Source organism: Pituophis catenifer, unplaced genomic scaffold (genome assembly GCF_029215685.1).
Source record: "Pituophis catenifer annectens isolate HBS135680 unplaced genomic scaffold, rPitCat1.0.hap2 SCAF_14, whole genome shotgun sequence".
Taxonomy (NCBI): Eukaryota; Metazoa; Chordata; class Lepidosauria; order Squamata; family Colubridae; genus Pituophis; species Pituophis catenifer.
Window position 1 is genome coordinate 16,027,787 of NW_027256894.1, and position 13,840 is coordinate 16,041,626.

Genomic DNA, 13,840 nt, shown 5'->3' on the forward strand with positions numbered 1-13,840 from the left:
ATGGATCATGCTTTTTAACCCCAGGATCCCAACAGAACCTGTTCGGACCGGTTCGCCTGAACTGGTAGTAATAAATGCTACCAGTTCAGGTGAAGCGGTATTTCCGATGATAAGCTGTGCCGTGCGATTTATACTAGCTGGAAAGCAGGAAATCCTGTTTCCTAGCAAATCTAAATCGCGTGGCACAGCTGTTCCCCCCCTCGCTGTACTACTTACCTTTGCAGACTCAGAAAAGGCTTCTTAATCCTTTTTCAGAGCTGCATGGTAGCGCCTGCGGTGCGCATGTGCGCATTTGGCGCACACCGCGCATGTGCACGCAAACCAATAGTGAAGTGAACCGGTAGCAGACTTCAGAGTATTTCACCCAATTCCAACTGTGTAGGATGACATAAAACTCATATCGGCTTTTATTGTATTACCCTTTGCTGATTTTCTTCTATTTTAATCAAACTGTATAGTCTAATTTTATTTATAATTGATTATAAGATTTTAACGTTAGGTTTATCACAATGTGTCTCTTTACCTGGGATTCTCAACCATAGCAGCTTTAAGATGAATGGAAGTTAAAGTCCATACATCACAAAATTTCTGAGGTTGAAACCATCCATCCATCCATCTTCACACACCCCAGTTCTATTTGCTGGTTGCAAATGATACAATCACACATTTTTATCCCCACAGGCAAGTAGACCCTTTTTTTTAATCACGCATTTTGTTGCCTGACTATAACAGATCGTGCTTGATGGACCCCCACAAATTACAGTAATTAAAACAGCCTGGACTTTAAACAGAGAAATATTTGTGGCGATTGACCTAGGAGCAACAACTTGCTGAGAACACAAGAGGGAGCCTGCAGTCTACCACCAGTATTCAACTGGGCAGTCCGTGTTGACACCGTTCTTTCCATGTGGTGCTACCTGTGTGTTTGATACCGAGGCTGCACATCCAGAATTCTAATGCTGCTTGTTACCAGAGGTCTCCTTCAAAGCTGAATTGATCTGATGGATGCAAGTTACAAAAACTTTCCCGGCATTTCCCCAAGTATGTGTTCATATCCTGAAAGCAGGTGTTGGACCAAGGTTGCAGCAATATTTTCCCATGGATGTTTCTTCTGTTGTCCCGTCAATTCTTAACCCAGCAAGATCCTCTAGAAGCAATGAGATCCTGACAATTCTATTCCACCAGTCTTATCTTTGGAGAATCTGAACTCAGAAAGTTGTCACAAGGATTTCTGCCCATGTTTCCTGCAAGTTTAAAAAGGTCCCTCGCTCAGCAAAGGGATATGGACAGATTGGTGATAACTACCCTGAAGTGTGGTGTAGAGTACATTTAATGAGGTAGAGATAACCGTTAAGGAACAAATCTGGGTTTGGGACACATGCACTACCAACGGAGGCCTTGTAAGATGTTGGAATTAATGCCACAGAGCAGGGGCTTCCAGCCTTGGCAACTTTTAAGACTTATGGACTTCAATTCCCAGAATTCCCCAGCCAACCATGTTCTGGGAGTTGAAATCCACAGGCCTTAAAGTGGCCAAAGTTGGCCACCTTACCATAGAGTATCCTATTTCTTCAAAAAAAATAATAATAATCTGACCCAGCAATATTAGCGAAGCATTAATCAAAAAGTGATTAGGAGTAGCTAATGTGGTATACTTTCCATTCCTAGCTCCTTACTTAAACAGCAAGGTAGAAATATGAAGACCGCGCTAATACTTTCCTTGGCAAAATAGAACAGGAGAGTGCGAGGGGATCATCGTATCCCCTGAAAGTCCAAAAGGTTAATATAATGAGCACAACAAGCCAAAACGTGTTGCGCTTTCATGTCCTTTTTGCAGGTTTGGCAGTTAATTGTTTTTCTCTTTCCAGTTCCTTCTCCCGTTGCTGTTCTCGTTCTAGTTCTTCTTTCTGTCGCTTTTGCTGGAGTTTGAGCGCCCTTCTCTGAAAGGAGGAAGCATCAGAAAAACCAAAGGATTATATTTGAGGATATCACAGCCATTTTATTCTGCTATTATTTTTCGCAGGCCTCTTAGCTTTTAGTTCCTCTTCATGTAGTATTAGAGAGGATCCTGAAAAAAAGCTTACTTTCATTCCATAAAGGTACATCTGTTTCAGGGTTATAGCCAGTCCTTCCCAACATGTCATTCTATCCTTTCTCCCTGATCTTTAAAACACATGTTCATTTTCTAATCGATATACTCTGTACGGTTGAAAAGATTCAAATCCTTTTGCAAGCCTGAACGGAAACATTGTTCTAGATTCTCTCTTTTACATTTTGCATTTATGCATACTTCTGAGCCCTGTGCGAAGTTCACTGTTAGGAGGAGGAGGAGGAGGAGGAGGAGAGCTGATTTCACCGAGAGAAAAATTCTATACAACGTCCACGCACCGCCATTCTAAATTCTAAACAATAGGTTTTTAAAATTACAGGTGAATTCTAATGCCTACAAAATTCCCCGTGACGTGGCTTGCTAAGTCAACTGACAGTCCAGTATTTCATTTTCATCTTTTTCCTTAAGAGTGGTTTAGAATGCAGTATTGCAGGCTAACTCTGCCGACTGCCAAGAGTTCAATTCCTTCGATCCTGACTGGCTTGTTGGGGGCAATATGCTGACTTTGTAAACTGCTTAGGGAGTGCTGTGAAGCAGTATAAAAAAAGTCTTTTAAAAAGTCTAAGAATTTATAAGAGAAAGCTGTTTCCTCTGATACCATCTATAAGCAAAAATCACCCAGTCCAAGCTTATGAATATTTCCTGAGAAATAAGTTTCACATTGTATTAGTGGATGTAACAATACACAGGATTAGAGCTTTATTCCATGATAGGCTTTATATGCAATTAATGCTGAATTGTTTTACTGAGAAATTCTGCTTAAGGCAGAGAACTGCCCTTATTAATATTATAATATTGCAGGCATGCATGCATACACTGGTAGTAGATTCAATTAAACTTAATATTCAATTTTAAATTGGAACACTTTTAATTACGGCCAAGATATTTAATTATTTTAATCAGTTTTTAGATTTTGTATGTTTTGTATGTATGTCTTGTTTTTACTTTGGCTGTTCACTGCCCTGAGTCCTTTATTGGAGAAGGGCGGTATAGAAATTTAAACAAACAAATAAATAAATAAATATTAAAAGTTGTCATTTGAATTGGAACGAATGGCAACATTTCAAATACCCAATATTTATGAAAATACTAATTTAGAATGGATTCTTAAGAAAATATAGGACTTCTGTTTTGATCTGCAAGACCTTGAAGAGTGAAAAGGTATACCGACAGCGTGCATTTTGCCCCCATTTTACTAGCCAAGTGAAATAAAACTCACTTTCAACTTTGACGTCTTCTCATGCAGCAACAGCATCTCTTTCCTAATGTTTACCAACTTATTGTGATAGTATTTCGCTTCTGAAAACTTAAAAAGGAGAAAACATTTACTATAAGAAACTTATAGTGTGCTTAAAACAAATCTGAGTAACTTTAAAAAACAAGTAACTTGTTTCTTGAAGATACCAAAGTATGCATAAAAAGCTATCCTAGGTATAATTCCTTCAAGGAAGGCCCAACAACACAGTAAGAGGTTATCTATCTGTAAACTGTTCAGACACTTGGATAGTGAGCTCTCCATGAAAACAAAACTCCTAGGATTTAAAGTCACTATACTGGGGCTAGTGTTCACTAAAAATAAAATATAGAATCCTTTTATGAACTCTGAAAGGCTACAAAAGAGCAGTACATAACTGTCTTTTATTTTTCAACCATTTACTGAACTCAGCTCCTGCCATCAATGATAATTTTCATCGTTAGAAGCAAAGTCTATTATCTCTTGAACCATATGCACAATCAGCCTGCTTACACATGCCTAAATCAGTTCGTGATCAAATTGTTTCCGTTTTAGTACATGAAAACATATACACTTGCTGTTGGATGTTTGCAATTAGCACAAGACACCATTGTATATCCAAAACATTTCATGTATTTCTGCGAAAAAGGGGACATTCAACAGCAAAGGTCTTCCAATGAGGACAAATCTAACAAAAACACACTTACTAGCATGTTGATATCAAGAATTGAGTTACATTCTTTGAACTTTGAAATTTCTTGTTGTACAGTTTCTAACAGTACTTCTTGGTTCTGTCTGAAAGAAAAATAAGAGTAATTTAAAATGCATTTTGAAAACACTGCTATGAAAATAAGAGTACTGATATGAAAAATTCCATTTTAGAAATTCTGAATGCTATCTGCATTCACCCATTTCTATAAATATTTCAGCTCGATATGGTGACTAGGGAAGCACAAGCAGTACTGTACATCCCTGTAATAAATATGAAAATAATGTTCTAAATAAGAGGAAACTCAGTTAAGAGGAATTTTAATTCTAATACCAAGCTGGGGTTTGTACCATCCATAAAAAGTTAAATCACTATTTTTTTTAAAGTTACGTACGTGAGTTCTTTTAAGGCTAGTTTTGATCGTTGTAGGTCAGGTAAATAGTGTGAAACCAACCCTTCTGTTAATTGCTCCACAGCTTTCTTATCTATGATAGGAAAATCATCTACCAGGGCTTCATCAGGGGAATTATCATTAAGATCTGAAACAAAGAAGTTGTTAAAAAAAAACTGTAATGGAAAATTTCTGAACCAAGAATTCTCAGAATTATTGCATCATTTTAAATTTTCAGTTATCCTACTGAGAGCCTGATGATATTAGTGCCTCTTAAAAATGGGATATCTTTAAATGGAAAGCAATTATTAAATAAACAGAAGCTTGGAGAACTCTATTGCAAGAAACTTTACTTCATTTAAAAATGTTCCACAGATATAACTGAGGCTAGTAACAAGAACTGAACTAATGCCATTTTTCTTGAGCATGGTGATAAAAGGGCTAAAAAAAATGAAAGCTCTACAACTGCATGGCGCCTAATGTTTGATTAATTGCCAATGTATAATTATTTATCCTGCATTAGCTCCAAATTTATTAACGATAAGGACTACATATACTACTGAAACTTTAGTTAAGATACAGGCTGTCCCTGACTTAGCCACAATTGGGATCAGAATTCCCATTGCTAAGCAAGGTGCTTGTTAAGTAAATTATGATTTTATGCTTTTTTTGTTGCCATGCTTTTTCAGTGAATTACTGAAGTTAAATAAACATGAAGTCATTAAGCATGGAACGAATGGAAAGTGTATCACATTAGCTACTTGTAACCACTTTTTGAATGCTGCGATGGTCATAAGTATTTATTTATTTATTTATTTATTTATTTATTTATTTATTATTTATTTATTTATTTATTAGTTCAATTTATATGCCGCCCTTCTCCGGAGACTCAGGGCGGCTTACAATATGTTAAGCAATAGCCTTCATACTTTTGTATATACCTGCTTAGTAGGGCTTTCGGCCCCCCACAAGCATGAAGATAAGTGTGAAGATTGGTCCTAAATTGCTTTTTTCAGTTACTGCTATAACTCCTAAGAGTCACTAAATAAATGGTTGTAAATCAAGGACTACCTGTATTGCTGTGTATCTTACTATTTCTCAATAATGTGGACAAAATCTAGGAGAAAGAAGCTCAACTATTACCATGCTTCATTTTATCTTTCAGGTGATTTATTACCCAAAGGAATTTCCTAATGTTGTGGGAACAATACTGTAATTAAATTAAAAACAGAAACAATTGGAGAGAAATGAAACAAAGTGTATTTACTAGCATGCACAAACCACTCTAAACTGATCGCTGGGTTCTTTGTCAAAGGATTGAAGCAGAGCCCTTCCCAAAGCAAAACTACGGGTTATATAGGTCAAACACACTAAGCATTATACACACGTATGTAAATATATACACATGAAAAATATTTAGATACGCATGTATGTTTTTATAAATATTACATATTTGTGTGTGTGTGCGGATAAAACTGTGCATGATGCGTGGTTATATAAGTAAGCGTATGGGTGCGACAGTGTCTGTGTGTCTCTATATACATATAGGGTTTCCTCCTCACACATATGTGCTAGTCGTTCCCGACTTTAGGGGGCAGTGCTCATCTCCGTTTCAAAGCCAAAGAGCCAGCGCTGTCCGAAGACGTCTCCGTGGTCATGTGGCCGGCATGACTAAACGCCAAAGGCGCACGGAACACTGTTACCTTCCCACCAAAGGTGGTCCCTATTTTTCTACTTGCATTTTTTATATGCTTTTGAACTGCTAGGTTGGCAGAAGCTGGGACAAGTAACAGGAGCTCACCCCGTTACACGGCACTAGGGATTTGAACCGCTAAACTGCCGACCTTTTAACCGACAAGCTCAGCATTTTAGTCACTGAGCCACCGTGTGTGTGTGTGTGTGTGTGTGTGTGTGTGTGTGTGTGTGTGTGTGTGTGTGTGTGTAAAAAGAAGCAGACATACTGCAAACTCTGGAACTTAAGATTTTAAAATTCCCTAGTGAGTTCGCAGTATGTCTGCTTCTTTTTTTACTAATATAACTGGAACTCATATTTTTAGAATAGTTTGTAATATATATATGTATATATATGTGTGTGTGTGTGTGTGTGTGTGTGTGTGTGTGTACATACATATTAAGTGTTTTTCTGTCGAAGCACCTGGTTTACCCCAACATGGGCGGGAGCATACTGCTTCCCTTTCACCTTTCAGCTCTAATCCAGGGGCCCTCAAGCAGTCACATTCACGACAAGCCATTTTATACCATGTTTATTTCTTTATCAGCAAATATAAATTTGATATACACACGCGGTGGCTCAGTGCCTAAGATGCTGAGCTTGTCGATCAAAAGGTTGGCAGTTCAGTGGTTCGAATCCCTAGTACGCATGTATGTATGTATGTGTGTGTGTGTGTGTGTGTGTGTGTATGTATGTATGTGTATATATATATATATATATATATATATATATACACACACACATAGATTTTATATATATATCTCCTACCTATGTATATGCACACACACAAAATCTTCCTCCTCTACTTTCCTATTTTATATGTAATGTAATGTAATGTAATGTAATGTAATGTAATATATATAAAGTAGGAAAGTAGAAGAGGAAGGTTTTGTGTGTATACAGACATACATAAAAAGAGAGATAAGAGATATAGATTCATACATACTGTATACACACACAGACAGACACAGACACACACACAAAGCTCCTTGGACTTCAAGTCCCATCACCCCCAGCGGGCTTCGGCCTACCTCGCGCTCCAAGTCCACCTACCTAAGGCGGGGTCGTTCAAGGCTCCGGGCGGCCATCCCGCCTCCACCTCCGGCGCTTCTGCCAAGCTCATCGCCCAGTCTCGAGGACCGCGGCTGGACTGACCCCGCAGGAAAGCCGCCGCTTAAGTCTCCCGGCCTGAGCGAGGCGTAGCGAGCCCGGCCGAAGCTCTTCCAAGCGGCGGTGTCAGGGAAAGACCCCGCGAGGCTGCTTCACTGGACCCACCCCAAGTCACAGGGATTCCCCCTCACGAGGACGTGGGTGGGAGTAAAGTAAGGGAGGGGCAGGCCTCAACCTCGCAGGACAGTAGGCCTTCCGGCGATCCGGAGGAAGGCAGAGATACGAAACGGAAGAGTAGCCACACGACGCCCGGTCTACAGAGGAGACTTCCGGGTTCATTATGCAAATTGTATCTTTTCCCCCCAATAATTTCTAAATGATTTTTTTTTTTTAAAAAAAAAGTGAGTTGCCCTTTGGAAATCAGGGAGACGAAGGGAATTCGGATTAGAGGAAAGAGGGATTCTATTGTGCCATTGGATCAACTTTCTTAAAAAAACTGGGGGGGGGGTTATTTGTCAGCTATTAAAGCCATTTGCTAAACTTTAAAACAATGTCTCTCTTCTTGTTATTTTTCCATTTGTTAAAAATGTGTAGTTTTCCCATGAAAAATAGATCAATATTTAATAGCTTTAACATTGGAGAGAGAGAGAGATGTAAAAATAACAATGTTAAAGTTATTAGATATTGATCTATTTTTCATGGGAAAACTATGTATATAGTTTTGTATGTATGTATGTATGTATGTATGTATGTATGTATGTATACATACAGCGCTTATAAATCCGAAATAGATCTATCTTAGTCTCCTGAGTCTCCCAATGGGCAGCAGGGAGCTTGCTGGCTATGTATGTATGTATGTATGTATGTATCAGAGGTGGGTTTCAGCAGGTTCTGACCAGTTCTGGAGAACCGGTAGTGGAACTTTTGAGTAGTTTGGAGAACAGGTAGTAAAAATTCCCCATCTATTCTCTGCCTCCCATGTCCCAGCTGATCGGGAGGAAATGGGGATTTTGCAGTAACCTTCCCCTGGAGTGGAGAGGGAATGGAGATTTTTACAATATCCTTCCCCCGCCACGCCCACCAAGCCACACCCACAGAACTGGTAGTAAAAATTTTTGAAACCCACCACTGGTATGTATGTTTATGTGTGTATGTGTGTGTGTAAATATATGTATGTATGTGTATATATTAAGTGTTTTTCTGTCGAAGCACCTGGTCTGCCCCCATATGGGAGGGAGCATTCTGCTTCCCTTTCGCCTTTCAGCTCCAATCCAGGAGCCCTCAAGCAGTGGCATTCATGACAAACTATTTTATACCAAATTTATACAAATATAAATGTGTGTGTATATGTATTCATGTATGTATGTATGTATGTAGGTATGTATATGTATTTTCTTACTCTTCGTAGGATTTATGTGTGTTTTTCTTTTAGCCAGGTTTTTCCTACATAACCAAGGTTTTTCTGCAGAAAAACTTTGGTTACGTAGGAAAAACTGGCTAAAAAAAAACACATGTATATGTATCTCTATATATATGTATATATATGTGTGTATTTGTATATATATACACACACACACACACACACACATATATATATATATATACACATACACTACATATAGGATAATCCGAAGCAAATATTTAACATCTACATAATTATATCCATTAACTGTAACTATATAAACTTACGTTTCTGATTTCTGTGAGATTAGGTGTGCAAATATACGCATGCACCCAAACAAGCACAATTAGGTCTTCCTTAGATGCTTTTTTTTTTACTCCGAGATTTTTGCGGCTGGTTGCTCTGTACTTTTTTTGGCCTCTTCCTATCTCTATCTCCAAATAGAATCTTAATGCTGGGGCGCCCAAGTACCTGGTTGCTAGGCAGAGTGGGTGGGTTGCCGTAGCAACGCCAGCTGTTCAGTGAAAATCCTGGGTCCTTCCCAGGCCCTTGGGGGGATGCTTTTGTCAGTTCCAGTCCCTCTGTTAGTATCTGCAGGGCTGCTTATGCCCCCCTCTTAATTTTGGGTGCCCAGTGGGGGAATAGCAGGTTTTTCAAAATAATTCCTAGGGCTGAGTTATGGTAGTTTGTTGGAAATTTGATTTTTTAGAATTGCATGGCAGATAAAAAGGTGTTTGTTAGATTATCCTATGCAGTGAGTGCACCTCCATTTTAGGTTTTGAAGGATGCTTATATATTGAAGTCAGCTAAAAGGATTTTGCCTCTAATTCTAGCAGAACAAGATATAGTTGCCCTTTTTCCCTCAGGTATATAATTATGTATATAATGATTAAATTAGGCAGCATAATATAGCAACTCTTTCTGGTCCGGTTTGTGAATATCTAGGGGATATCAATATTTGACTGTAGTTGTAACTACGTTGCATTATTGGTCTCTGTCCATTTTTAACCACCATCCAAATATCAAGTTGTGCGTTACAGCTTGATCCATCTTTGTGGGGTTCATTTGCCTCTCGCCATTCTAAGAATTACAATGGAATATTACAACTCCCTGTTTTCTGGCAGTGGATAAATCTTGGCTTAACTCAAAATCCTTTAAAAAAAAACATGTTTATAGGGGACTTGGACTTCAAACACTTTGAAAATGTTCTATACCTCAGAATTGCATTTGTGTACCGGATCAAGGGCAAATATATCCAGGTATGTGATTATTTAACAAGGGAGGGAGAATAAAAAAAGAGGGAAATAAAGTGTATTTACTTATAAGCAGGAGGATTAAAATTCTGACAAAGCCAGAAAAACTGCTTGTGCGTGATTGTAGATGATTGCGAAGTTTACTTTAAGTTATTAAAACAAAGCTTTATCCTTAATACATGGACTACAAGTTTGAATGGAGCTGCCTAAAATAACAAGAGGGCCTTCAAAGTTTCTATATCCAGCTTTGTCCTCCAAGAACAAGTGTTCCAGATACAGATCTCCCTGATTCAAATAGGCTGATTAACGCAAGATGCAAAACTAAACTGTGGTTTGCTTATGCCTTAGTTAGCTTGCAGTGCAAAACCCAACAACTGTGGTTGGTAAATCTTGGCTTGTGCATCGGCATGTCGTGTGAACCTAGTTACTTGTGGCTTATTGAATAAAACACAGTTAAGCAAATCATGGCTTGCAGTCTTATATAAACAAAGCCATATTAGAATGGGGGGGGTGCTTCTTTGTCAGTCTGGAGAAAGAGAAACAGCAGTGGTAAAAACATCTTCTAATTTGCAAAGGTGTTTTTTTTTTTAAAAGCCATCATGACATCATATACAAATGACACAAATTATTACCGGCATAATTTGCATACAGATAGTTTTTGACTCACAACTGTAATCACAATTTCCATTGCTAATCAAGGCAGTTGTGAAATAAATCACACCTGATTTTGCAATCTTTTTAGCAAATCATTGCAGTTGTTAAGTAGATGGTGCAATCGTGTGACTTTGCTTATTGGAAGCCAGCAGGTAAGGTCACATATGGCAATCACACGACCCCACTGCTGTTGTAAATACAGGTAGTCCTCGCCTTACAACAATTCACAGTGACTGAAGTTATAACGGCACTGAATAAAGTGACTTATGACATTTTTCACACTTATGACCATTGCAGCATTCCCATGGTCACGTGATTTACATTTGGATGCATGGCACCTGGCTCGTATTTATGACAGATTGCAATGTCTCGGGGGTCACATGATCCCCTTTTGCGACCTTCTGACTAGCAAAGTCAATGGGGAAGCCAGATTCGCTTAACAACCATGTTACTAATTTAACAACTGGGGTGATTCACTTCACAAATGTGGCAAGAAAAGTTGTACAATGGGGCAAAGCTCACTTAACAAATGTTTCACTTAGCAACATAAATTCTGGGGTCAACTGTGGCCATAAGTCGAGGACTACCAGTACACGCCACTGGCCAAGTGCCTGAATGTTGATCAGATAACCGTGGGGATGTGCTAATATGGGTCTCCAATAATTTGATAAATGGACATAAATGTGGGAATGAGTCATTGGTCACTTTTTTAAAAAAATTTGCCTCGTTGCAGCAAACAGCAAACAGCTGCTTTACTTTCATTTTCGTTTTCAGCATAGCTTGATTGGCACAAGGGGAAAAAAATCTGCTCCAGCAATTTACCTCTTTGCAGCAAGCAGCAGAGCCCTGCGCAAAACAGCTGAGAGCAAATCAGCTGAGAGTCGGGAGGCCGATCCAATCAACTTGTGCTAATTAGGCTGTGCTGAAGCTGAAAGGAGCTGTTTCTTCTTGCTGCTTGCTGCAAAGAGGTAAACTGCTGTGAGGCAGAAGCCAAAGGGTGTGGGCCAGTGGGTGGGCGGGGCTACATTCAGTGTATAAGACACACCTAAATTTTCACCCCCTTTTAGGGGGGAAAAAGGTGTGTCTTATACTCCGAAAAATACGGTCTCAAGTATAGCGGCCAGTCTCAAGTTTATCTGCAGGAAGTTGATCTACAACTTTTAAGATATATGATATATGCCTCCGAATAGATTACAGTGAACTATGGACTATTTCAAAAGGCTAAAAAACAAGGATTAATTAGAGTGCTCTTGCATTCATTGATACAAGAAACCAGGAGGAGGATGAAAGATTATGGTGTCCATTCACCCAAAATAAATATCCAGATGACATAAACTCTTCATCAAACGTGGCAAAGTTCGTTCAAACAAAAGAAGCGTTTTCAAAATATTTATAACCGCCGGTGATTTAATAGTATGGTATGGACAGTATCTACTAGATTAGAAGGCCAATCTTATGTAGGCTTATTCTGAAGTACATTCTTGTGCATTGAACAGAATTTAAGTAGTCTTATGATTCAGTAGGACTTTGGGGAAGCTTATGAGTTTGTGCACTTCTAAGCTTAATAACTCAGCTGGATAACTTGAATGTAAACATACATTTTGACTGAAAAATGGACTCAGGGTTTCAGGCTTCTCTAGAAAGGATCAAGGTTAAAAGAAAGATAGTAGTGGGTTTTAGTATAGGCAGGAGTGAAATTCAGCTCGGTTCGGGCGAATTGGTAGCGGTGGCTGCGGGAGGCTCCGCCCACCCGCACAGATGTCATGACGTCGCTTTTTTGCGACATTTTAAGCCTCTGTTCATGCGCAGAAGGCTTTGCGCATATGCAGATAATGGCGCGAGCACATTTGCGAACCGGTAGGCAGGGTAAGTGAGTATAGGGTGGTTAAACTGGGTTCATACAAGCTGTGGTTTCTTCTAACAGCTGATTTATGGAATAAGCCACATTGCTTCTCATGCTTTCCTCCTGACACTTTTTTCTTGGACAGGAGCTTGGATCAGGATCTAAAGATCTCCCTGGCAAGATGAAAGCAGAAATGCCAATGGCAGGTTGAAGATGCCAATTATTGCTCAAAGGAACCGGGAGCGCACATGGCAAACAGGTTTTTGCAGTTTTGGTTGATATTGCCTATTGTTACGAAAGCCGAGATATTTAAAAGGCAGGGAAAGCAAGTTAAAAGGACCTCTCTCTTCCCATAACAGAACAGCTGTAGTCACTAGGAAGCTCTTGATGTACTTAGCAGATAGCCAAGGGATTTGAAGCCAAACATTGAAAAATCCTGACTCTTATCGGCCAGGTGGGAGTGGAAATGTTGAAATGTATTTGAATATAAATAGTTGGTCTGAGCTCTGAGCTTGGCAGTTTGGTTGCTACCAACAGTCCATGGTGAAATGTGCCCTACAATGTTTTACCCGCAATATCCTAAGTCTGAAAGGTGGAGCAGGTTTCATGAGATTTTGCCATCTCTGCAGAGAGGAACAAACCCCCCAGGCCTGACTTAATTTGCCATCCCTGAGGGGAGGGACAGACCTCCTGCCCCCCTCAGGCCTGATTCCCAATTGCTTAAAGGATGCAATATTAAAAATGGAGGCCTTTCCTTATTATAAGCTTAGATAAAGATGGCAAAGGTAATTACTTGTTAATTATCTTTTAATATGGGTCTGTGATGGCTCAATGGTTAAAGATGCAGAGCTTGTCAGCTACAAAGCTGACAGCCTGGGTTTGAGACCTGTGCGACAGCTGAGCTCCCGTTCTTTGCTCCAGCTCCTGCCTGCCTAGCAGTTTGAAGTATGTAAATGTGAGTAGATAAATAGGTACCACTTCAGTGGGAAAGTAACAGTGTCCCATGCACCTTTGACGTATAGTCATGCTGGCTATCTGACTAAAGAAATCGTCTTCGGACAATGCTGGCTCTGTGACCAAGAAATGAAGAGGAGCACAGTGCCCTAGAGTGGGGCATGACTGACAGGGAAATTTATCTTTTTAAAATCTTTTAATGGGTCCATTGCAGGGATGCTATTCAGCAGGTTCTGTCAGGTTCTGGAGAACCGGTAGCGGAAATTTTGAGTAGTTCAGGGAACCAGCAAATACCACCTCTGGCTGGCCTCAGAGTGGGGTGGGAATGGAGATTTTGCAATATCCTTCCCCCAGGAGTGGGGAGGGAATGGAGATTTTGCAGTATCTTTCCCCTGCCACACCCACCAAGCCACGCCCACCATGCCACACCACACCCACCAAGCCACAC

The 13,840-nt window shown here is 39.7% G+C and overlaps 1 protein-coding gene across 1 annotated transcript; it reads right to left on the bottom strand.

The window, feature by feature from the left end:
- Nucleotides 1–666: 666 nt before the first annotated feature.
- BLOC1S6 (biogenesis of lysosomal organelles complex 1 subunit 6) lies at nucleotides 667–7,508 on the bottom strand. Its single transcript, XM_070953382.1, has 5 exons — nucleotides 7,230–7,508; nucleotides 4,448–4,592; nucleotides 4,052–4,139; nucleotides 3,330–3,416; nucleotides 667–1,940 (listed from the first exon to the last, which is right to left on the bottom strand). Exons 1-5 carry the CDS (start codon nucleotides 7,297–7,299, stop codon nucleotides 1,821–1,823), a joined length of 510 nt encoding a protein of 169 aa, XP_070809483.1. The 5' UTR covers nucleotides 7,300–7,508; the 3' UTR covers nucleotides 667–1,820.
- Nucleotides 7,509–13,840: the final 6,332 nt, after the last annotated feature.

Bases quoted from the DNA above. Each gene is read 5' to 3' on its own strand.
- BLOC1S6 (XM_070953382.1), bottom strand. From the start codon at position 7,299: ATGAGCTTGGCAGAAGCGCCGGAGGTGGAGGCGGGATGGCCGCCCGGA. The intron at 4,140-4,447 runs GTACGTAACTTT...TTTTTCTTTCAG, and splicing joins CTAGCCTTAAAAGAACTCAC to ACAGAACCAAGAAGTACTGT. The intron at 3,417-4,051 runs GTAAGTGTGTTT...CTCCTTTTTAAG, and splicing joins TTCTTGATATCAACATGCTA to TTTTCAGAAGCGAAATACTA.